At 41.3% G+C, this 24,116-nt stretch overlaps 1 protein-coding gene across 2 annotated transcripts in view; it reads right to left on the bottom strand.

Moving 5' to 3' along the window:
• Positions 1–586: 586 nt before the first annotated feature.
• The window catches only part of Smchd1 (structural maintenance of chromosomes flexible hinge domain containing 1), a 129,569-nt gene continuing 106,039 nt past the window's right edge, over positions 587–24,116 (bottom strand). The window contains exons 42-48 of one of the 2 annotated variants that reach the window (XM_045142995.1): positions 22,152–22,342; positions 19,582–19,691; positions 19,344–19,414; positions 11,162–11,333; positions 8,478–8,636; positions 7,495–7,609; positions 587–1,749 (exon numbers count right to left, since the gene is read on the bottom strand). In XM_045142995.1, coding sequence (XP_044998930.1) covers positions 1,725–1,749; positions 7,495–7,609; positions 8,478–8,636; positions 11,162–11,333; positions 19,344–19,414; positions 19,582–19,691; positions 22,152–22,342 — 843 coding nt within the window. In that variant the 3' untranslated portion in view covers positions 587–1,724. The remainder of the gene's footprint in view (positions 1,750–7,494; positions 7,610–8,477; positions 8,637–11,161; positions 11,334–19,343; positions 19,415–19,581; positions 19,692–22,151; positions 22,343–24,116) is intronic. The other variant, XM_045142993.1, reaches the window with a different exon arrangement.

The raw sequence follows: 24,116 nt of genomic DNA, 5'->3' as shown, positions 1-24,116 counted from the left end.
AAGGTAACTTTTATAGATCCTCCCTCCCCCAATTTTTTGAGGTAGGGTTTTGCTCTAGCCCAGGCTGATCTGGAATTCACTATGTAGTCTCAGGCTAGCCTCAAACTCGAGGTAATCCTCCTACCTCTGCCACTCAAGTGCTGGGATTAAAGGTGTGTACCACCATACCCGTCCTCTTATTGTGGAAGCATAGCATTTTATTTACTTATTTATTTGCAAGGAGGGAGGGAGGGGGAACAGAGAGAGAGAGAGAAAGAATGGTTCACCAGGGCCTCCTGCCACTGTAATCAAACTCCAGATACATGTGCCACTTTGTGCATATGGCTTTATGTGGGTACTGGGGAACTGCATCTGGGTCCTTAGGCTTTGCAGGCAAGTGATTTAATAGCTAAACCATCTGATTTAAAAAAAAGAAAATCTATTAATGTGCAAGCGTGGCGGCACAGCACTTAGGTTGGAGTGGGGAGGCTGAGGCAGAAAGATCCACAGTAAATTATAGGCCAGATTCTTATAAGCCCTGGGCTACAGAGTTCCCCAGGTCAGCTTAGGCTAAAGTGAGATCTTGACTTAAAAAAACACTTATCTGTTTGGAAGGGGGAAAATGATCCTGTTTATTGTCCTTGCTGAATATTCAGAAAGAATTAAAAAACACGTATTTTCTGGGACAGAAAACTGTACCAAAGTATTCCTTACAAAATAACTTCACAAACCAACAGTCTTACACTTACACAAAGACATACATACTGACCAATAGGTTGAACCAATACACAATTAAAAAAATTTTTTTGCAACAATTTCCTAACAAACTCTTCCTGTATTCATGTAAGTGTATGTTTTCTTTAACTTCTTAAAAATAGTAGTATAAAATTAGAAAAACTGTAAATGTAGAAATAAGGCTGAGACTGTATTTCTAGCATTAATAAAGTCAGACAATACTTATAAAAATTGACGCTGCTACATCTTATTTATATACAAGGTACAATATGTTTTTATTTTTTTGAGGCAAGGTCTTACTCTAATTCAGGCTGACCTGGAATTATGTTGCTCAGGCTACCCTTGAACTCATGGCAATTCTCCTACCTCAACCTCTGGAGTGCTAGGATTAAAGGCGTGAGCCTCCACGCCTGGCTCAGGATACAATCTTTATGCTACCTGTCACTCAACTTCTTTTCCCATGTATCTGGTATTTAAATTCCCAGATACCTTTGCCTTTGCATTTTTATCCACAATTCTTCATTAACTTTCTTCACATATTTACAATTAAATATCTAGTCTCTAGAACCTTCCTTACACACAAAAAAAACATATTTGTTAAATAAATTCACATAAAAGTAACAAGGAGGTTGTTTGTGAGAAAGTTTGAGCAGATTCATGATTATGATGAAGAACAGTGCGCATACTTTTCCCCAGGATCAATAAATGCCACGTGCCAGGTTCACCATCACTGTCCAAAGAGTTATTCTTCTGACACATTTGCAAGGTAACAACGAAAGGACATGGTGACTGGAATGATTCCAATACATCTGTACTGCCCAGTGAGATTCTTAAAACGGAACAGTTCTGTCCAGTTCCATTCCATGGACAGACATGGAAATTCTTGCCAACACTCTTGTGATGTCCTCAGAAATACTCAGTTCGGTAAGTCACCTTTCGGTCTTCTGAAAAAAAGATGCAGAGGCAAGGCATTCTTAGTAAGATCACTGGCCTTCATTCTTCACTTCCTTTCACAGATCAGTTTTAGTTATAAACCTGGTTAAAGTAGAAAAAGAAAAAAACATATGAACAATTTCTTAACTTACTCCACCTTATCTGGATGCTTAAGTATACCACAGAATGATGCTCTACTGTATTTCAGGGTGGCCTTGAACGTGCAGCAATTCTCCTATCTCAGCCTCCTGAGTGCTGGGCTAAAGGCGTGAGCCACCATGCCTGACCATAATTCTTAAGAGAAATTTAATTGTACTTTTATTCACTTCAATTTCACATGTACGTAGGGTCTCGCTATAGCTCAAGATGACCTGGAACTCATTATGTAGTCCCAGGCTGGCCTCAAACTCAAGGCAATCCTCCTACCTCGGTCTCCCAAGTGCTTGGATTAAAGGTGTGCACCACTACTACACACTGCTTCAACCCACTTTTTGAATGAAATTATAATTTTAAAACAGCCTGGGAATGTAGACCAGTGGTACAGCACTTACATATTTGAGGCCCTAGCTTTGATGACCAGTATCTCTCTCTCTCATACAAAAATTTAATAGGTACTATATAATGCTAATTATTACAGAAGTCATAATATAAGACTAGGAAAAACACTTAAAATGACTATGGTTTCACTAATATTGCAATGAATATAGTTACTTCTGGGCTGGAGAGATGGTTTAGCGGTTAAGTGCTTGCCTGTGAAGCCTAAGGACCCTGGTTTGAGGCTCAATTCCCCAGGACCCACGTTAGCCAGATGCATAAGGGGGCACACGCACCTGGAGTTCGTTTGCAGTGGCTGGAGGCCCTGGTGCGCCCATTCTCTCCCTCCCTCCCTCTCTCTGTTGCTCTCAAATAAATAAATAAAAATTAAAAAAAAATATAGTGACTTCTATGGGACATCTCTATACATATATACATACGTGTGTGTGTGTGTGTGTGCGCGCGCGTGCACGTCTGTTAAAACTTGTCCTGGGGTTGAAGAGATGGTTCAGTGGTTCAGGGTACTTGCTTGAAAGCCTGACAGCCTGGGTTCAATTCCCTAGTGACCCATAAAAAGCCAGATGCACAAAGTTGTGCAAGCATCTGGAGCTCATCTGCAGGAGCAAGAAGTTCTGACATGCCCATTCTTACTCTTTCCCTCTCTCTGAATGCAAACAATAAATAAATATACAAAAACAATCAAACTTGTTTCTGATTATATAGATGAAATCTCAGTATTTCAGTAGGGTGAAAATACTTTAATTTCTGAAAGCTGTTCAATTTTTATGTAGAATAAGCTAAGAAGGGGGATTAAAAAAAGAGCCCACAAATTAGTAATTTAAATAAGTTTTCCTTGTATCTTTATTTAACAAAGATAAATTAGATGCAAAGCGAGGAGGCCATAGGCAAAAATACCAGTTTTCCATCTGAGGTATTTTACTTAATTTATTTGAGAAGGAGCATGAGAGAGAATATATGAATATGGGTGTGCCAGGGCCACTAGCCACTGCAAACAAACTCCAAACGCATGCACCACCTTGTACATCTGGCTTATGTGGGTACTGGGGAATCTAATCTGGGTCCTTAGGCTTTGTAGCCCTAACCACTAAGCCAGCCTCCTCATTTGAAACTTTTAACTCTGCCACCACAAAGCTAAACAAACAATGGCTAACTTTGTTTCCTCTTACATATTAAAAAGGTTCTGTCTATTTAGTTCATTTTTAAGCTCTTCCCTTTTCCTTGATAACATAAAACTCCAACATTTTACCATGAAGATCTTGGTGCATCTTTCATGAGTCATGGTGCTAGACACTCAATGAATCTTTCATCTATCCTGGCAGTTCTTTGATCCATGAAAGGCTTTCTTCTCTATGTTCTTTCTAGGACTCCTAATAGTCTGAGTTAGTTCTCCAAGTCTCCTATCACTTTACGTGTTTTCTCTTCTACTTGTCAGATAAGCTCCATTGATTTTAATCCTTTTATTACTTAATTTCAGGGCTAGAGAGATGGCTTAGTGGTTAAGCGCTTGCCTGTGAAGCCTAAGGACCCCGGTTGGAGGCTTGATTCCCCAAGACGCACATTAGCCAGATGCACAAGGGGGTGCATGTGTCTGGAGTTCATTTGCAGTGGCTGGAGGCCCTGGTGCGCCCATTATCTCCCTCTCTCTGTGTCTCTTTCTCTCTCTAAGTCTGCCGCTCTCAAATAAATAAGTAAAAATTTTAAAAAAATTAAAAAAAACTTAATTTCAGCAAGAACAATTGTGACCTGTAATACCTGTTTTAAACAGTCAAGTCTGTCTACTGAATTATCTTTCCAGAGTTGTTATGCTATTTATGTTTTCTCTCATAATATATGACTCTTGGTGGTGTAATTACATTTAGTATATAGGAGCTAGGTGTGGTGGCACATACCTTTAATTCCAATACTTGGGAGGTCAAGGTAGGAAGATCACAGTGAGTTTGAGGTTACCCTAAGACTACAGAGTGAACTCCAGGCCAGCCTGTGCTAGAGCAAGACCCTACCTCAAAAAACTAGGACTGGAGAAATGGCTTAGTGGTTAAGGCACCTGCCAACAAAGCCAAAGGACCCACGTAAACCAGATGTACAAGGGGACACACACATCTGGAGTTCATTTGCAGTGGCTGGAGGCCCTGGTGCACCCATTATCTCTTTCTCCCTGCTTTGCTTTCATTGTGGGTAGAAAGCCACGGACTGGTTCCTGGCTCCCAGAGGTCAGTCAGTACCAGACAGGGTTCTGGTAACCCCAGAGACACTGTACCAAAGGCTTCATCATTATCTAACTGTGCTGGCAGCTTTTGATGCACAGAAACAGAGAACCAAGTGTTCAGTCTCATGTCATACTCTTGCTGTGGCTTCTTCTCCATTTCCATTCTGTCCTCATCACTGCACTGGAGCTGGGTTTCTAATTTTTTTTTTCTTTTTTGTTTTTCTTGCTCTAGCCAGGCTGATCTGGAATTCACTATGTAGTCTCAGGGTGGCCTTGAACTCACGGTGATCCTCCTACCTCTGCCTCCTGAGTGCTGAGATTAAAAGCATGCGCCACCATGCCCGGATGTTTTGTTTTTTGAGGTAAGGTCTTGCTCTACCACAGGCTGACCCAGAAGTCACAGCAATCTCCTTATCTCTGCCTCCCAAGTGCTGCGATTAAGGCATGTGCCACCATGCCACCATGCCTGGCAGAGAGATAATGGGCACACCAAGACCTCCAGCTGCAAACAAACTCAAGGTGCATGCCCAGTTTGTGTATCTGGCTTTATGGGAAATCAAACCTGAGTCATTAGGTTTCATGGGCAAGTGCTTTAACTGCTGAGCCATCATTCCAGCCTAGTTTTCTCATTCTTTTTTTCTATCTACTGACTCTGATCCAAAGCCTGTTTGAGGTTCCATCAGGCTATTTTCCATTTATTTCTAGATTATTTCCAAATCTTTCTGCCTCTGGTGTATTCTAATCATACTTTTCTCCTGCTGTCTCCAGGAAACTTTACTTGAATGTAAGGAGAATGAAGACAGTTTCAGACATAAATGGGCTCTGATATTTTTCAGTTCACTTATTTTTAAAGTTATGAGACACAATGGCATGGAGTTCAAGTACCAGAATATTCAACCCAACAGATTAGTTATGGAAGCCCCAAGATGGCATACTTGCAGAAAGTTGAAAGTTACCATCACTGGTGTGGGAGAAAGATGATGTAATCAAGATATATAGTGAGAGAAAAAAAAAGGCAATTAAAAGCCAGAAAAAGTAGCAACATGTAAAAAAAATCAAATATACATAAATAAAATTTAGTGTGATCTTAAGAATGACAACCTGAAGACTTAACTGAGTCTGACATTTGGAACACTGACTGGTACCCTGGGTAAGGTTCATGATATTAATACCATACTGAACCTAAGTTTGTCTGGTACAAAATAAGAATTCATGGCCACAAAAGTAAATATGCAGTTTATGGTTTTCGATCTTTTAACAAAGCATGGAGATCTTAGTTGTGAACTAGAATTAAATGAAATAGTCATTAATATTAAATTCTCAAGTAATACTTCACCTGACAAGGTAAGTATGGCTCGCTCATCCTGCTGGGAAGGAAGGGAATGTATCTGAAGTTGCTCAGATACACAGAAGTCCATTTTAATAACAGAGCTAGTAAGTGAATAGTTAAAACTTTATAGTTAGAAGTTGCCTCTAGGGGACAAATGGGTTGGAGTAAGGATGGCCAAGGCATGTGATCTGTCATCAAAAACTCTTTATACAGGCCAGAGAGATAGCTTGGTGGTTAAGCACTTGTCTATGAAGCCTAACGACCCCAGTTTGTGGTTTGAGGCTTAATTCCCCAGGTCCCACGTTAGCCAGATGCACAAGGAGGCGCACGCATCTGAAGTTCATTTGCAGTGGCTGGAGGCCCTGGCATGTCCATTCTCTCCTCCCCCCTTTCTCTGTCACTCTCAAATAAATAAATAAAAATAAAAAATATTTTAAAAAAATGACCTCTTTATACAGGGCTAGAGAGATGGCTTAGTGGTTAAGCACTTGCCTATTAAGCCACAGGATCCTGGTTCAAGGCTCAATTCCCTAGTACCCACGTAAGCCAGATGCACAAGGAGGCGCATGCATCTGGCATTCGTTTGAATAGCTGGAGGCCCTGACATGCCCATTCTCTCTCCCTCTCTGCCTCTTTCTCTGTCTGTCGCTCTCATATAAATAAATAAAAATAAATTATTAAAAAAACTATTTATACTTTGACTATCCAGCCATGTTTCACTCCAGAGCACCTGCACTGTTAATGAGACCTGCTGTTTTCTGAAATCTGAAGGCATGGATGAAAGAATGTGAAATAGCAGCTCATTAAAAACTTTTATAGCATTTGCATGTTGAAATATTATTTCTGATATTAGATTCAGCAAAATCTGTTATTAAGATTAATCTCTCCAGGCATGGTGGCACTTGCCTTTAATCCTAGCACTTGGGAGGCAGAGGTAGGAAGATCACCATGAGTTCAAGGCCAGCCTAATACTACAGAGTGAATTCTAGGTCAGCATGGGCTAAATTGAGATCGTACCTTGAAAACAAAATTTAAATTCCACCAGTTTTAAATTATTATAAAATCTTTTGCAAGGGTGGGTGGGTGAGGAGAAGGGATGAGAAGGGATCTTACTTTGTAGTCCAGACTGGCTTCTCTTTATAGTGACTTTTAAAAGATAAAAACAGCAAACATTTCCAAATGTAATTGTCTAGAAAGCTGGGTGGATGTACTTTGCATAATACACAGTTTTTGTGGACCATGCTCTAAGCAGTACTAAAGACAGAGCCTGTGGCCTCACACATGCCAGACAAGCACTCTTATCAATGAATCACAAATCCCAGCCTGCTCAGAGACCCTCCCCTCCTCCAAGATAGGGTCTTACTCTAGCTGATGCTGATCTGGCACTCACTCTGTAGTCTCCGGCTGGCCTGGAACTTATAGCAATCCTCCTCCCAAGGGCTGGGATTAAAGGCATGTGCCATGCCCAGCAAGATTTGTTTTTAAATTTCTTCTTCTTTTTATTTATTTATTAGAGACAGAGAGAGGGAGAGAGCTCTCCAGAGCCACTGCAAATGAACTCCAGACACATGTACATCTGGCTTACGTGGGACCTGGAGAATTGAACCTAGGTCCTTAAGCTTCACAGGCAAGCACCTTAACTGCTAAGTCATGTGTGGCTCACGGGAAAGTTAGAAATAAACATGTGTTCTAAGGAACAACCCCATGATCTTTGATAAACCAACCAACGACAAGATCTTGGGTCACACTCACTCACCTATTTTGTCTTGTAGATTCTCTTCTCATTCTTTTAGCAGGAATTGGAGAGCCTGTCAACTCAACCTTTACTGAATGACGCAATGAGTCACTACACTTGCGTGTAGGAGTCATACCTGCAAATATCAAATATTGAAATTTTAAACATTGGAATATGAAAAAAGTAAATACAAGCCGGGTGTGCTGGCGCACACCTTTGATCCCAGCACTTGGGAGGCAGAGGTAGGAGGATCACCATGAGTTTGAGGCCACCCTGAGACTGACTATATGGTGAATTCCAGGTCAGCCTGGACTACAGTGGAAAAAAAAAAGTAAAAACAAATATATATTAATTTATTAAAAGGACTAATGAAATAATACTAAGAATCCCCCTTACTGCTGGGGGGGGGGGGGGAAGGGGAAGAGTTCCATTTTCAGGTTGGGGAGGAGATGGCTCAGCTGTTTAAGAATGTGTGCTGTGAGCCGGGCGTGGCGGTGCATGACTTTAATCCCAGCACTTGGGAGGCAGAGGTAGAGGATCGCCATGAGTTCGAGGCCACCCTGAGACTACATTGTGAATTCCAGGTCAGCCTGGGCTAGAGTGAAACCCTACCTAGAAAAAAAAAAAAAAAGTAAAAAATAAATAAATAAAAAAGAATGTGTGCTGCTTAAGCATAAAGGTCCCTTGAGCTAGACACCACCAAGTTCAACTCCCAGAGCCCACATAAAAACTGGCATAGCTGCACAGATCTGTAACCCAATGGGGAGTAGAGAAGCTCCAAGATGAGGGAAAGACTCCATTTCAATGAAAGCAGTATGCAGGTGAGGGGTGAGAGGTGTTCTTCTCTGGCCTCCACACACATGTGAAAACACTACACCCACACCAAAAGAGGGGTGGGGACGGAGAGGCTAAGCGTTTCTTGTCACCTGCATTCTTTGTGGTAGTGGACATTCTCTTCACAACCATGTACCTCTAAACAAAGAAAGCTAACAACAAATAGATACCAAGTTTTTGCTCTATTAGTTTTAGACTTTTTTCCTGTTCATCCAGTTCTTGCTTTTTTTTCTTCATATCAGGAGTGCGAAGGTACTGTAACTGAACGTTGAAGTCCTCATTCACAGTGTCCAGCTTATGCAGAGCAGTGCGGTACTGCTGAAGGAGGTCTGCAAAGATCCACATATTTGAACAAATTACTAATATCACATCAAATGCATGTGTAAGAAAGAATGTGCATTACAGTAACACAAGGGAACTTCTTTAAAACCAATGTAAACAAACAAGTATAGCTGAGCCTGTAACACTAGCTTGTTAAATTTAAGTTTTTCTTTAACTGCTTGACTTAGTCTGTGTCAGGAAAAAGTTTTCAATTACCACCAGTGTTGAGCTAGAATCCAGGACCTTGCAGAACTTAGGCAAGTGCCCTACCACCGAACAACACCCTCAGCCACCAAGACTTCTCTATAGAAAAGTACTTGGTCAATGTTTACATCCTGCCTGACAGAAAATATTCATTATATTTCCACAAAGAGAGAAGGGAAGAGGTGCTAGCAGAAAGGCACTAAATATTGTACTGCTAGAAAAGCATTACTTCCCAATGACGACTGATGGGCAACAAGACCTGAAGCTGCAACACTGCAACTTAGCAAGCTTTCCCTTTTTAACAATTAATTATTAGAGTGCCCAGCTAGCCCAGTTGGTAGAGCATGTCATGTGTGTATGGGCACATATGCCACAATGCCTACGTGAAGATCAGGGGACAACATCCACGTGTCTGTGCTCCACGGTCTTTGAGACAGGATCATTGCTGTTGCAAACTGCCAGAATGCAAGAGATCATCAGACTAGCTGGCCCGGGAGCTTAGGGTTCTCCTGGTTTTACCTCTCTCACTGTAGTATGCCTGTTGGGATCACAGAAGCTGCACCACTTTGCATCCAGCTTTAAGTGGGTGCCGGGGATTTGAACTCAGGTAAGCAGACTTTACAAACCACTGCCTTTAACCTCAGCCATCTGGCCAGGCCCTAAGCATTATCTTTTAAGAGAAGGAGATAGGCAGGTAGTTAGGAACAAAATCACCATTTTTGTTGTTGTTGCTGTTGTTGTGGTTGTTTTTGTTTATTGAGGTAAGGTCTCACTCTAGTCCAGGCTAATCTGAAATTCACAATGTAGTCTCAAGGTGGCCTCGAACTCATGGTGATCCTCCTACCTCTGTCTCCCGAGTGCTGGGATTAAAGGTGTGTGCCACCACACCTGGCTTCAAATCACCACTTTTAATGGACAGTTATATTTGACACGAAATCCTTTCAAAAACACTTGTAGAAACACTTGCAATGAGCTGGAGAAATGGCTTAGCAGTTAAGGTGCTTGCCTAAGAAGCCAGATGACCCAGGTACTCATACAAGCCAGATGTACAAGGTGGCATATGCATCTGGAGTTTGTTTCCAGTGGTTAGAGGCCCTGGTGGGGCCATTTCTTTCTCCTTGTTTGTCTCTCTCCCTTTCTCCCTAATACATAAGTAAATAAATTTTAAAAAATACTTTCAACAAAACTTAAGTTGAACTGAAGAGATGGCCCAGTGGTTAAAGCTGCTTACTTGCAGGCTGTCCTGGGTTCAATTCCATGGTACCCTCAAAAAACAGGTGCACAAAGTGATGTATGCCTCTGGAGTTCATTTGGAGTAGCAACAAGCCCTGAGGTGCCCATACACACACACACACTCTCTCTCTCTAATCCTTTTTATTAAGTTACTTTGCCTAAATGAACTGTGTATCCCTCCAGTTTGAGACTATTGCCTGTCTGCATTAGATTAAATACAGTGATCATACAGTAACTAAGTGTTAGTAAATCATACATATCAACAAGAGTGTGCCCAGTTTCTATGAGTACTTACACTGCAAGTGGTTATGTAAATACCTTCACAGTACCCTTAATATTATGACTGTACCCTCAAAGCCTAAAGGATTTACTATCTAAACGTGCATCCATGGATCGAGTGATGGATAGCTATAATCCCAGCACCCCTGAGGCACAGGCAGGAGGATTATAACCTCAAGACTGGCCTGAGCTACCACTGAGAGACCTTGTCTCAAAGAAAGGAAACAACAAAAATTGTAAGGTTATACAAGAACACACATAAAGAGAGGGAAAGAGGAAAGGGCACTGGTGGCGTACACCTTTAATCCCAGCACTTGAAAGGCTGAGATAGGAGGATCACTGTGAGTTAAAGGCCAGTCTGGGATACAGACTGAGTACAAGGGCAGCCTAAATAACTCTCAAACTACCTGGTATGATACCTTGTATGGGAAAAATATTTTGTATTATTTTTGTTAGTGGTTAATTTGCCATGCTAGAATCTAAATACTTAAGCCTTTATTCATTATTTTATTTTTTAATTTTAGACTGGGGGAGGCAAGGAGGAAGACAGAGAGAGGGGTGGAAGGGAAGAAGAAAGAGGAGGGAGGGAGGGAAAAAGAGAAGGGGTCTTGAAGATGCAAAAGAACTCCAGATGCATATGCCACACTGTGCACCTGGGTTTACATGGGTACTTTGGGAATTTAATTCATGCTGGCAGGCTTTGCAAGCAGGCACCTGTAACCATCGAGCCATCTCTCCAGGAGCCCCCCCCCCCCATAGCCTTTAAAGAGAAAGGTTAAAATCAAATTAGAAAGTGTTAGATACTTATTGGGATTACCTATTTGTTCTCCTAAGATCAGGCATTGCTTTGGTACTGGTGCTCCAAAGACCATCCCCCTCAGTTTATCCATCGGAGGAGCTTTGTTTTGAAGGCCCCCAAACTTTCCATTACTTCGAATTCGATCACCATCTCTAGTCAGCAGTGTAGGGCAGTGTGTAATTTTAACAACCTATTACAAGTAAAAGGATGTTATTCAGCAAATAACTTTATTTCAACTGCTCTTTACTCTTCTTGGATTAGAAATGGCATGATCATGGCATTTTCACAAAAACTAATAGGCTACTGACAGGTAAAATGAACTGGGGTGAAAATTCCAGAGACAGAAAGAGAAGTCAGATTAGTTTTTAAGTGTTAGCTCAAACAAGGATGGTGACATTACAAATGGAAAAAGTGATATTGGGTCTTGATTGGCCAGAGAAAGGAAGCTACAGAGACTCAAGCATAGAGCTCTGTGCTTCTGAAACCCATGGCCAAGTACCAAGTGGCTTTAGCCAAATTTGTTTCCAATCAACTATTTGCCTTTTTGCTATTTACATGCATATGTATGTTCACTGGCCTATGGCACATGTTTGTATGCATGGGCATGGGGGAAATATACCTGCATGTGGGTATGGGGAGGCCAGATGTTCACATCTAGCTGTTTTCCCACTCTCTACCTTTGGTATTGAGACAGGGTCTCGGGTCTCTCACTGGACCCAGAGATCACTGATTCCGTTAGTATAGCTGGCCAGCTTGCCTCTGGGGTTTGCCTGTCTTTGCCTCCTGAATGCTGGGACTACAGGCCCCGGCGGCCGCATTCAGCATTGACATGAGTGCTAGGGATCACAGCTCACGCTCTCATGCTTTCTCAGAAAGCACTTTACCACTGAGCCATTGTCGTTTTTTTTTTTGTTTTTTTTTTTTAATTAAAGGTGGGTACCTTCTTTTATTTATTTGTTTACTTGAGAGAGAAAGAGAGAATGGGTGCACCAAGGCTTCTAGCCCCTACAAATGAACTAACTCCAAATGCATGTGCCATCTTAAAGATCTGGCTTACATGCATCCTGGGGAATTGAATTGTGGTCCTTTGGCTTTGCAGTCAAGTGCCTTAACCAGTAAGACATCTCTCCAGCCCTGTGGTAATTTTTTAAGGTAGAATCTCACACTATAGCCCAGGCTGGCCAAGACTTCACTAACCAGCCCTAGCTAGCCTTGACTTTGTAGCATTCCACTTGCCTCAGCCCAAGTGCTGGATTACAGGCTGGAGCAACTGAATGCAGCTAGCAAAAAGAGAACGTGATAGTGAAGAAAATATAGAAAGAAAAGCACAGAGCTGGATCTTCATAGGGCAATACTATGATCTCAGCTTGAGGAAGGGGGAAGCTAGTACTATGAAAACTGGAGGAACTAAAATTAAGTAAAAAAGAAATCCCCACTAATTTAGGATTACATGATCTGTAAGAATGTACTTAAGAGAGCTAAACACATATTGGGGGAAGTGTGTTAAGCTTCACTGGGAACCAGAGAAATGAAATTCAAATGACATATTTTCACTACTTAAAGTAGTGCACTTGGTGGGTGCTTTGCTACAGAAAAGAGGTCTTTTATGTACACATCTGCTCTCTGGAAAAGCCCTTCCTTTTCAAAGAAAAGGTGACAAGTATTAAAAGTTTAACATTTGGCATGACCCAGAAATTATGTTTCTAAGAACTTCTAAGAATCCAAAAGGAAATTAGTCACAGATGTGAACAATGTATAGTGAGAAGCTGTCCTAATGAAAATAGTAAACTAACATGTTTCAGTACATTACATAAACTGTGGCATATCCACACAAGAAAGTAGAATATACGGGCTGAAGAGATGGCTTAGCAGTTAAGCGCTTGCCAGTGAAGCCTAAGGACCCAGGTTCCATTTGATTCTCCAGGTGCCACATAAGCCACATGCACAAGGTGACACATGTATCTGGAGTTTGTCTGCAGTGGCTACAGGCTTTGGTGTGCCCATTCTCTCTCTCCCTCTCCCTGTCTCAAATAAAAATAACCAAATAAAAAAAATTACAAAGAAAGCAGTATACACTCAATATTGATTAGCCAGGTGTTGTGGTGCATGCCTTTAATTCTAGCACTCTGAAGGCAGAGGTAGGATGATCACAGTGGAAATTAAGTTGCAATTGTTTTAATTAGTTCACAAAATCAAATGATTTTTGAATCTTTAAGTGCTTGTTTAGTTCACTAGAAAACTCACCGTAGCCAGGCATGGTGGTACACACCTTAAATCCCAACACTCAGGAGGCAGAGGTTAAGAGGATCACTGTGAGTTTGAGGCCAGCCTGGGACTACAGAACGAGTTCCAGGTCAGTCTAGGATAAATTGAGACCCTACCTTGGAAAAAAAACCCAAAAAAACAAAAATAGGGCTGGAGAGTTGGTTGGGTCAGCACTTAAAGGCACTTGCTTCCAAAGCCTGATTCAATTCCCCAATAGAGCCAGAGGCACAAAGTGTCACATGTATCTGGAGTTCATTTGCAGTGGCAGGAAGTCCTGGTGAGCTCACACTCACACTCTGTCTGCCTCTGTCTCTCTCTCAAATAAAATTTAAAAAAACTAAAAAATAAATCAGAGGCTGGAAAGATGGTTAAGCAGTTAAGGAGCTTGCCTTTGAAACTTAAGAACTCATGTTTGAATCTCCCAAGTCTCACATAAGCCACACGCACAGTGATGCAAGTGCACAATGTCGCACATGTCTGGAGGTCGTTCGCAGCACCTGAAGGCCCTGGCACACCCATTCTCTCTCTCAAAAAATTAAAAACTTAAAAAAAAAAAATAGAATTCGTTGCTCAGTATGAGTTTTGGTATATATAAGAAGTAAGGGCTGGTAAGATGACTTAGCAGTTAAGGCATTTGCCTGCAAAGCCAAAGGATACCAGTTCAATTCTCCAGGACCCACATAAGCCAGATGCATGAGGGGGTGCATGCATCTGGAGTTTGTTTACAATGGCTGGAGGCTCTGGTGTACCCATTCTCCCCCCCCCAAATAAATAAATAAATACCTTTTTAAAAAAGAAGTACTATGATGGGGGCTGGAGAGATGGATTAGTGGTTAAGGCACTTGCCTGCAAAGCCAAAGGACCCAGGTTCAACTCCCCAGGACCCACGTAAGCCAGATGCACAAGGGGGCGCATGCGTTTCGAGTTAGTTTGCAGTGGCTAGAGGCCCTGGTGCGCCCATTCTCATTCTCATTCTCGCTCTAGCTAGTTGCCTATATCTGTATCTCTTTCTCTCTCTCAAATAAATATATCTAATAAAAAAGAAGTAATATGATATTCAAGAAAAGTCAAAGCAATGACAGTATTAATGAAGTTAGTGAAAATAATTAAAAAAAAGAAAAAAAGCTTAGAATTTACAAAAAAATTTTAAAAACCCATAAGGTATATAGAATGATTGAGGAAGACATATGCATACATATGCAAATGCATTTGCAACCCCACATGCATACAACCCACGTGTGTGCGCGTACACGTGCACACCCCCCCCCCACTTGGACTCACATGCTATCCAATTTATCAAGATCTAGTTTTCAATGATTTGCTATGGTCTTAGGTGAAGAATATAAGGGATGAGGAGATGGCTCAGCAGATAACAGAGTGCTTGTGATGCACACCTCAGGGCCTATGAAGGTCTGATTCACCTAGAGTTTGATTCCCCAGCATGCACATAAACAGCCGGGCATGCAGTCCTGGGGAGAAAGGAGGCTGGAGAATGGATGGGGTTTGGCAAAAGGGCAGCTCTGGCCTTAGAGAATGACTCTGTCTCAAAAACAGATGAAGAGCCGGGCGTGGTGGCGCACGCCTTTAATCCCAGCATTCGGGAGGCAGAGGTAGGAGGATCGCCATGAGTTCAAGGCCACCCTGAGATGACAGCATTAATTCCAGGTCAGCCTGGACCAGAGTGAGACCCTACCTCGAAAACCAAAAAACAAACAAACAAACAAAAAAAACAGATGAAGAAGCCAGGCGTGGTGGTGGCACGGCTTTAATCCCAACACTCGGGAGGCAGAGGTAGGAGGATTGCTGTGAGTTCAAGGCCACACTGAGACTACAGAGTGAATTCCAAGACAGCCTGAGCTAGAGTGAAACCCTACCTCGAAAAAAAGAAAAAAAAAAAACAGATGAAGACAAAGGCCAGGCATGGTGGCACACACCTTTAATCCCAGCACTTGGGAGGCAGAAGTAGGAAGCTCGCCATGAACTACAGAGTAAATTCCAGGTCAGTCTGGACTGGACTGAGAACCTGCTTTGATCAAAAACAAAACAAACAAAAAAATACGCCCAATGTTCTCCTGCATCTGCACACACATGTGTAACACACAAGCAATTAGACTTTAATTTTTTCATTCTATTCTCCATGTTTCTTCAACTTCCTTTTTATTCTGAACTCTTTTTTTCAAAAAAATTAATATTTTTATTTATTTAAAGACAGAGAAAAGAGGCAGAGAGAGAGAATGGGCGTGTTAGGGCCTCCAGCCACAGTAAATGAACTCCAGATACATGTGTCACCTTGTGCATCTGTCTAACATTGGCACTGGGGAATCACAGGCAAACCCTTAACTACTAAGCCATCTTTCCAGCCGGAACTTTTTTATTTTGGAAAAAGAGTGTCGTGCAGTCAAGGCTGGCTTCAGAATGAACTCTGGCAGTTACGGGCTAGGGGCACAGGGTGGGCTACCATGCTACAGCTTTTCTCAGCTTTCTTCTCTGTCCAGGTTGAGACGGAGAAACTGAAGCAGCCTTCTAAGCTGCTAGCCTTGCCCAGGTAGGAAAATTCGTTTTATCTTTTTACTTTTAGAAGTTTTATTATTTTTTCAGGTGCTCTTTCCTGATACTCAACTCTTCCTTTCCTTTAAATATATTAAGCATTAAGTATTTGCTCTCCATTTCAATGTGGAAACTTTCAGTTCAAAGATAAAGACAAACTTCTAGGGAAAGAATCTATGTTTGCTTTGATCAAACATGTACTTCCTCTCTTCCTTTCTATCTCTTCTCAAATACGTATTTTTTAAAAACTTAAAAAATATGTAATGATTCTACTAGTCTCACTGAAAGAAACCAAATGTTTATCACAAGATTTCAAGTAATATGAGTACAGATACAGGCACACATGATAGCCAATTTGTTTATGCTGGGGAGTTCTCTAGGAAAAGATTTAATTTTTTTCTTCTACTCAATGCCAAGGTTCAAGAGAGGCAATTTCCTGGCAGTTTCAGAAGCAGTTGGTGTTGAGATGGAAGTGGCAGTCCGCGGCCATACCACCCTGAACTTGCCTGATCTTGCAAGCTAAACAGGGTCGAACTTGGTTAGTACTTGGATGGGAGATGGAGCTGGCAGATTTATTTGTTCACCCTTTTAACTAAGATTTAGCCTGTGGGGGTGGGGTGCGTGTGAGTGTCTCAGCTATTCAGATTCTCCACAGTTTGGACCCCTAGGGTTTATCATTTATCCTCTGAATCCCTCAAAGAGATGAGAAATTGGTGCTCAAGGCAAGAATCAGACACCTCTGTTATGGGTTATATATATCTTCTGGGTTCCATTCTCCACTTGAAATCCTGTCTTTCTAGCCAGCCCATCCATCAATTTAGACACAGCGTATTTGTTTATCTTAGGTAGAGTTTCCTGTGGCTATCTCATTTGTCTCCATTTCTTCTGTGCAGGAATCTTTAGTGCACTATGTGTAGCAGCATGCTGTAGGTATACTACAGGCATTGGACATGGCTACAAAAGCCAGATTCCACACAGTCCTCTGAAAAGCAGTAAGGACTGTGTATACCTTACAAACTGGGAGAAGCTACAAATCAAGGAGCTCTTCGCCTCCCAGAGACACATCACTGTGCTTCCTACATAGTGTCTAATATTTAACCAAAATAATTAGAGTAAGCTGGGCGTGGTGGTACATGCTTTTAATCTCAACACTCAGGGGACAGAGGCAGGAGGATCGCCATGAGTATGAGGCCATCCTGAGACTACACAGTGAATTCCAGGTCAGTCTGGAGACCTTACCTTGGGGGAAAAGGGAGGGAGGGAGGAAGAAAGGACGGAAGGAGACCAGAAAAACCAAAATAATTAGATTACTGCTGGGAATGGTGACCCACAACTTAATACCAGTACTCCAGGGGCTGAGGGACAAGGATCACTAACTTGGAAACCAGCCTGGGCCACCTGGGACTACACAGTGAATTCCAGGTCAGCCTGGGCTAGACTGAGACCCTGCTTAAAAAACAAACGGGGGGGGGGGGGGGGGAGAATGATGAAAAGAAAGAAAGAAAAAAAGAACAAGGTCTGGAGAGATGGCTTAGAAGTAAAGGTGCTTATATGTGAACCCTAAGGACTGACATTTGACTCTCCATGTCCCATGTAAGCCAGATGCACGGTGATGCAAGCCTGCAAGGTCGCACATACGTCCAAGTGGGGGGGGGGAGGGCACGAGTCTGGAGTTTGATTGCAGTGGCTGGAGGCCCTAGCATGCCTATTCCCTCTCTTTGCATTAACAAAAAAGGCAGCCAGGCATGGTGGCACACACCTTTAATCCCAGCACTTGGGAGGCAGAGGTAGGAGGAACGCTGTGAGTTTGAGGCCACCCTGAGACTACATAGTGAATCCCAGGTCAGCACAGGCTAGAGGGAGACCCTACCTCGTAAAAACAAACAAACAAACAAAAAACAAAAAAACAGGCTGGAGATACGTCTTAGCGGTTAAGACACTTGCCTGAAAGACCAAAGAGCAAGGTTCGATTCTCCAGTACCCACTGAAGTCAGATGCACAAGATGATTCATATATCTGAAATTTAACTTGCAGTGGCTGGAGGCCCTGTTGCCCATTCTTGCTATCTGCCTCTTTCTCTTTCAAATAAATAAAAATTCAAAAATAAACATATAGATTATTTTACCTACTCTATTTGTAGAATTTTATCCTCAGTGGTAAACTTCTCATTTTGTCCAGATTTTGCGTTTTTTTTAGAATTAATTTATTTATGAGAGATAGAAAGAAAGAGGCAAATAGAGAAGATGGGAGCGCCAGGGTCTCTAGCCACTGCAAATGAACTCCAGATGCATGTGCCACCTTGTGTATCTGGCTTACGTGGGTACTAGGGAATCAAACCTGGATCCTTAGGCTTTGCAGGAAAATGCCTTACCTACTAAGCCATTCCTCCAGCCCTGCATTATTTTTCCTATTTCATATTTGAGGACATATAAAAATACTAATTAGGAGCTAGGGAAATGGCTTAGTGTATTAAGAATGCCTATTGTACAAGTAGGAGGACCTGAGTTCAATCCCTAACATCCATGTAAAAAACTAAAAGGGGGCTGGAGTGGTTAAAGTATGTGCCTGCAAAGCCAAATGACCCGGATTTGATTACCCAGTACCCATGTAAAACCAGATGTACAAAGTGGTGCATGCTTGGAAATAAAATATAAAATAAAGTATTTTAAAAAATCACAAAAAAATTGCTTGCCATGCATATTGATGCACACATTTAATTCCAGCACTTGAGAGGCAGAGGTAGGAGAATCACTATAAGCTCAAAGCCAGCATAAAACTACAGAGTGAGTTTCAGGTCAGCCTGAGCTACACTAAGACCCTACCTCAGGAAAAAAAAAAAAAACAAAAAAAAAACTAAAAAAAGCCAAGAATGGTTGCAGACGCCTGTGACAACACTCCTGAAGAAGACAAAGACCTCCAGAGGATGGTGAAGCCCACTGGTCAGTCTAGTTATGGGGGAGAAATATAGAATAGCTGGTACTTGCATATCACACACACATACTCACGCAACATGCACTACACCACAGACACACACCAAAAAAATGCTAATTATTACTAAGATCGCAGTAGGTGTTCTTCCAATATAGTCAGGTTCACAAGGAAGCATTCATGAGCATGAATGCCTGACTAATGAGATGACTTTTATACGTTGCTTTGATATGTTAAAATTGAAATATGTTAAAATCAGAACTATATTTAAAAATTAAATACATACCAGCCAGGCATGGTCTCATGCCTTTAATCCCAGCTCTTGGGAGGCAGAGGGAGGATCACTGTGATTTTGAGGCCACCCTGAGACTACATAGTGAATCCCAGGTCAGCCTGGACTAGAGTGAAACCCTACCTTGAAAAACAAAAATAAATAAATGAAAAAAAATTATACACATACCTCTTTCCTATAATGATTGGCTGCATCCAGATTATCCAAAATAATGGTGTCTCCTAACAGCATACCAAATACTAAAAACATCAAAAAATTACAGAATTCAATATTAATATAAGTACTATTTATAAACTAAGTAAGAATGAAAACTTTCACAAGTAGTAGACTTATATCATAAATGTAAAGGTCTATATCACAAATGTAATATTTGCACAAAAAAGCCACCACAGCTATCTTCTTTTACCTGTTTCACAATGTTCAATATTATCTGGAAACGTTAACAAGTCTCGGGCGAAGACTGGATCTCCAAAGGGTTTAAAATGTAATTTCCCATTTCGAAAATGAGGTAGAGGCCTAAAATTTAAATTAAAAAAATATGTATATATTAAACAAGGCACATGTAACTTTTCAATTTCAAAACAGACTAAGAAAAATGTGGAATATACTGCAGAGTTTTGTGCATAGAATCAATTCCAACTACTATAAATGATCTGCCTAAAAGATGAAAACATGTCTCTGCCTTATAAAAATATATGCTGGCCAGGCGTGGTGGCACACGCCTTTAATCCCAGCACTTGGGAGGCAGAGGTAGGAGGATCACCATGAGTTTGGGGCCACCCTGAGACTACATACTGAATTCCAGGTCAGCCTGGGCTACAGTGAAACTCTACTGGGGGGGGGGGCTTAAAACTTATATGCTAGAAGCTAAACATGCCAGTTTTTCATAAAAGCCACTATCCTTTATCAATACAGCAATTTTTATTTAATTTGGCAGATTTGAGAATTGATAGGCATGAGCTCAAAAAAGAAATTACTTCCTCAAGGCATGGTGGTGCACACCTTTAATCCCAGGCAGTTAGGACTGGGACCCTACCTCAAACCACCCCCCAAAAAACTCATTTCCTCAATCTAGTTTTAGATTATGAAATTGAGATGTGAGCTTAGTAACATTGTACTTATTATTATTATTTTGTTTTTGGTTTTTCGAGGTAGGGTCTCACTCTATCCCCGGCTGACCTGGAATTCACTATGGAGTCTCAGGGTGGCCTTGAACTCACAGTGATCCTCCTACCTCTGCCTCCCCAGTGCTGGGATTAAAGGCGTGCGCCACCACACCCGGCACATCGTACTTATATTTGAGTGCATACTTTATTCACATTCTCACTCATACCCAATCATAGGCCTTTATAAAGCTTTGTTCAAGGAATCTGAAAAGTGGTTTGGCCAATACTGTTACACACTATACTATTTTGAATGGGCTCACGAGGACCTTTTGCCACTGTAAGTGAATTCCAGACACAGGCACCATTTTGTGCATCTGGCATTATGTGGGTGCTTGGGAACTGAAACTGGCCTTGCAGGCTTTGCAAGCAAGTGCCTTTAACCACTGATCTATCTCCATAGTCCACATTTAAAAAAAAAATGTGGGGAGAGAATAGGCACACCAGGGCCTCTTGCCCCTAGATACAAACACCAAATACATGTGCTGCTTTGTGCATCTGGCTTTATGTGGTACTGGGGAGCCTAACTCAGGATGTCAGGCTTTGCAAGCAAGCACTTTTAAATGCTGAGCCATCTCTCCAGTACCCAGCCCACATTTTAGTTCTTGTTATGGTAGCATTCCTTTTAGTCTTTTAAAGGGATTTTTAAAAACAGACATATAGATTTAAATAAAAAAATAACTATTTTTCATATTTTTTTCTAAAAATGTACATTTAAAAGTATATGCTCAGTGTTTAAAGGCATCTGCATCTCTAGCACCCACATAAAGCTGGATGCAAAAGTGGTACATGTACCAATAGCCCACCCACACATCTATAAATCCCAGCATGCCTAAGGCAATGGGAGATAAGTCAAGTGAATCCCAAGGCTGTGGGTCACCTGGTCTGCTCTTCCAGCAGCAAACAATGTCATACTGTCTCAAACTGGGTACAAGGGGATCAACACCCAGAGATTGTCCTCCGACCTCACACAAGCAATGGTGTGTATCCCCCACCCCACACACAGATACATACAAAAGAAAGTAAATGAAGTAATAATTCCTTACAATCAACAAACTAGTCCTATACTATCCATGTATATTTATACACCTGGATTATCCTTATATTAGCAAGTTTAACCACTCCAGCCCCATATATACTTTTACTTTTCAACTCTATTGCTGGCAATTCTAATATTTGTGGATGGACATGCCAACAGACTCTTTCTACCTAAATGTTTTTTCCCCAATACATAAGACAAAAAACACATAGCTCTAGTTTTACTCCAAAAAAACATGTCTAGTTCTATCAGCAATAAAAATGGAATTATACCCTTCCTGTTGCAAAGATTGCCTTTAGATGTATAGGTGCATATGCTGGGGGGGGGTGTTATATATGCTATATACATAAATAATGTGTAACTGCAGTAAGACATAATACAAAAGATCAAAAACAGTGCAATATTCTTGTTGTAGTACAGTATGCTTGTTGGCAATGAACAGGAAAATGTTTATAATTTGAGTCACACAATCAATTTTGGATAGCTTTTAGAAGCATTTTTAAAAAATTTTGTGGTGCTAGGGTTCATTCAAATCCAGAGGCCACTGCCATACTAGTCCAGCATTCTATCACTGAACCATACCACCAATCCTGAGAAATTATTTTTCATTAGTTTTGATAAAAAACAAACACTATGGATTGTGGCTATTGCTAATATGTAGAGAGTCTGTCTAGCATGTGTGAGGCCCTGGGCTCAGTCCCTATGATTACAAAATAACAAACAAGACAACATATTTCAGGAAAAAAGTATTTCTTTCTTTCTTTTTTTCCTAACCTTTTCCAATCTGGAAGAGTCTTCTTATAAATAGAGTCAAGGGGCAACACCTGCTGACGGCCTTGGGTTTCATCATAGATACGACGTGCAACATCAGTGGTTAGGGTGACTACACAGTCCATGTCACTTGCCAGATGCCAAGAAATAACCATTGCCGCTCGATCATCTTCAATTTGTGCTAAATGTGCAATCTAAACTCATTTTAATAAAAGCAGAAATTGAAAAACATAAATACAAATACTTTGGTATTAAGTTTTAAAAGCTCTAATCATAAAAAGCCAAAAATATCCTCTTGAAATACAGATAAAAAGAAATTTTTAGTTGAGTGTGGTGGCACACACCTTTAACCCTAGTACTTAAAGAGGTTGAGAAAGGAAGGTCATGAGGTTGAAGTCAGCCTGCACTGCACAGCAAGGCATTGTGATCTGTGCGTGTGTGGGGGAGGGTCACTCACACCTTTAATCCTAGCACGAGGGATGTTAGATAGGTAGTAGGATTGCCCTGAGTTTGAGGTTAGCCTGGGCTACAGTGAGGCCTTGAAATAAACAAAAACTATCTTTCAGCCAGAATGAAGATAATAAGTAAACTAGGTGTAGCTCAGTGGTAGAGTGCTTGCCTACTTAGTATGAAGACGGAGAGTCAATCCCTAGCACTACTTAGAAAAAAGAAGGGATTCAGTACAGGTGGGGCTGGGCGGGGTCGTGAGAGAGGATGAAGATTATGGTATATTGTCTGTATTTATGGAGGTTATCAATAAATATAAGAAAAAAAGACACCAGACACATGAGTTAGAAAGAAGGGATTGAGTAGAGGGTGATTCTGGTGGGGGAAAGGGAAGGCAATGAGAACGGCTTATTATCATGGTATATTGAATACTTATGGCAGTTGTCAAAAATTCTTTTTTAAATGCCCAGCACTGGAAGCCAGGAAAGGAGGGAGGGAGGAACAGGAGAGAAGAGAGGAGAGACATAAATTAAATAAGATGAAACAAGAACTTTAGCAAATGGAGGGACATTATTAGAAGCAAATCAAATATAAGCAAAAGAAATAATTCTTAAATGCAAATGTCTTTATTCCCAGCACTTTTTTAAAATCTAGAGTCCAAATATGAAAGAAATCATGCCATATTTGTCTTTCTCTCCCTAACTTATTTTACTTAATAAGAAAGCTCCACCCATTTTCCTGAAAAAAGTCCATTGTGTATATATAAATCCCATTTTCCTCATTCATTCTTCTGTTAATAAACACTTAGTCTTGGCTGTTGTTAAGCACGAATGCACAGGAAAAAGTAAGATAGGAAGACTGCCATGAGGTTAAGGCCAGCCTGGGACTAGGTCAACCTAGGCTAGAGTAAGGTCATATTCTGAAAAAAAAAAAAAAAAAAGACTACATCAGGCTGGAGAGATGGCTCAGTGGTTAAAAGGTGCCTGCTTGCAAACCTGACCACCTAGGCTCAATTCCTCAGTACCCATGCAAAGCCAGATGCACAGAGTAGCATGTGTTTGGAGTTTGTTTGCAGTGGCAGGTAGCCCTGAAACCCATTCATTCTCATTCTCTCTGTGTGTCTCCTTGCAAATAAATAAAAATATTTTGAAAGGAAAGCACTCCCAAACCAAAACAAAGGAGGAAAACAACAACAACAACACAAAACTGGGCTGTAGAGATGGCTCAGCAGTTAAGGCACTTGTTAAGCCTAAGGACCTGTATTCAATTCCCCAGAACCCAGGTGAAGTCAGATGCACAAAGCAGCATCTGGAGTTTGTCTGCAGTGGCTAGAGGCCCTGGGGTGCCTATTCTCTCTCTCTCTCCCATAAATAAAATAAAAAAGATTTCTTACACACACACACACACACACACACACACACACACACACACACAGTCTTGCAGTGGCCATAATCAGGAAAACAACAAATGTTGGAGAGGCTGCAGGAGAGAAGAAAGCTCAATACACAGGCAGTGGGAATA

The sequence above is a fragment of the Jaculus jaculus genome, chromosome 2 (assembly GCF_020740685.1).
Source record: "Jaculus jaculus isolate mJacJac1 chromosome 2, mJacJac1.mat.Y.cur, whole genome shotgun sequence".
Lineage (NCBI taxonomy): Eukaryota > Metazoa > Chordata > Mammalia > Rodentia > Dipodidae > Jaculus > Jaculus jaculus.
This window is presented reverse-complemented; position numbering and strand designations above follow the sequence as displayed.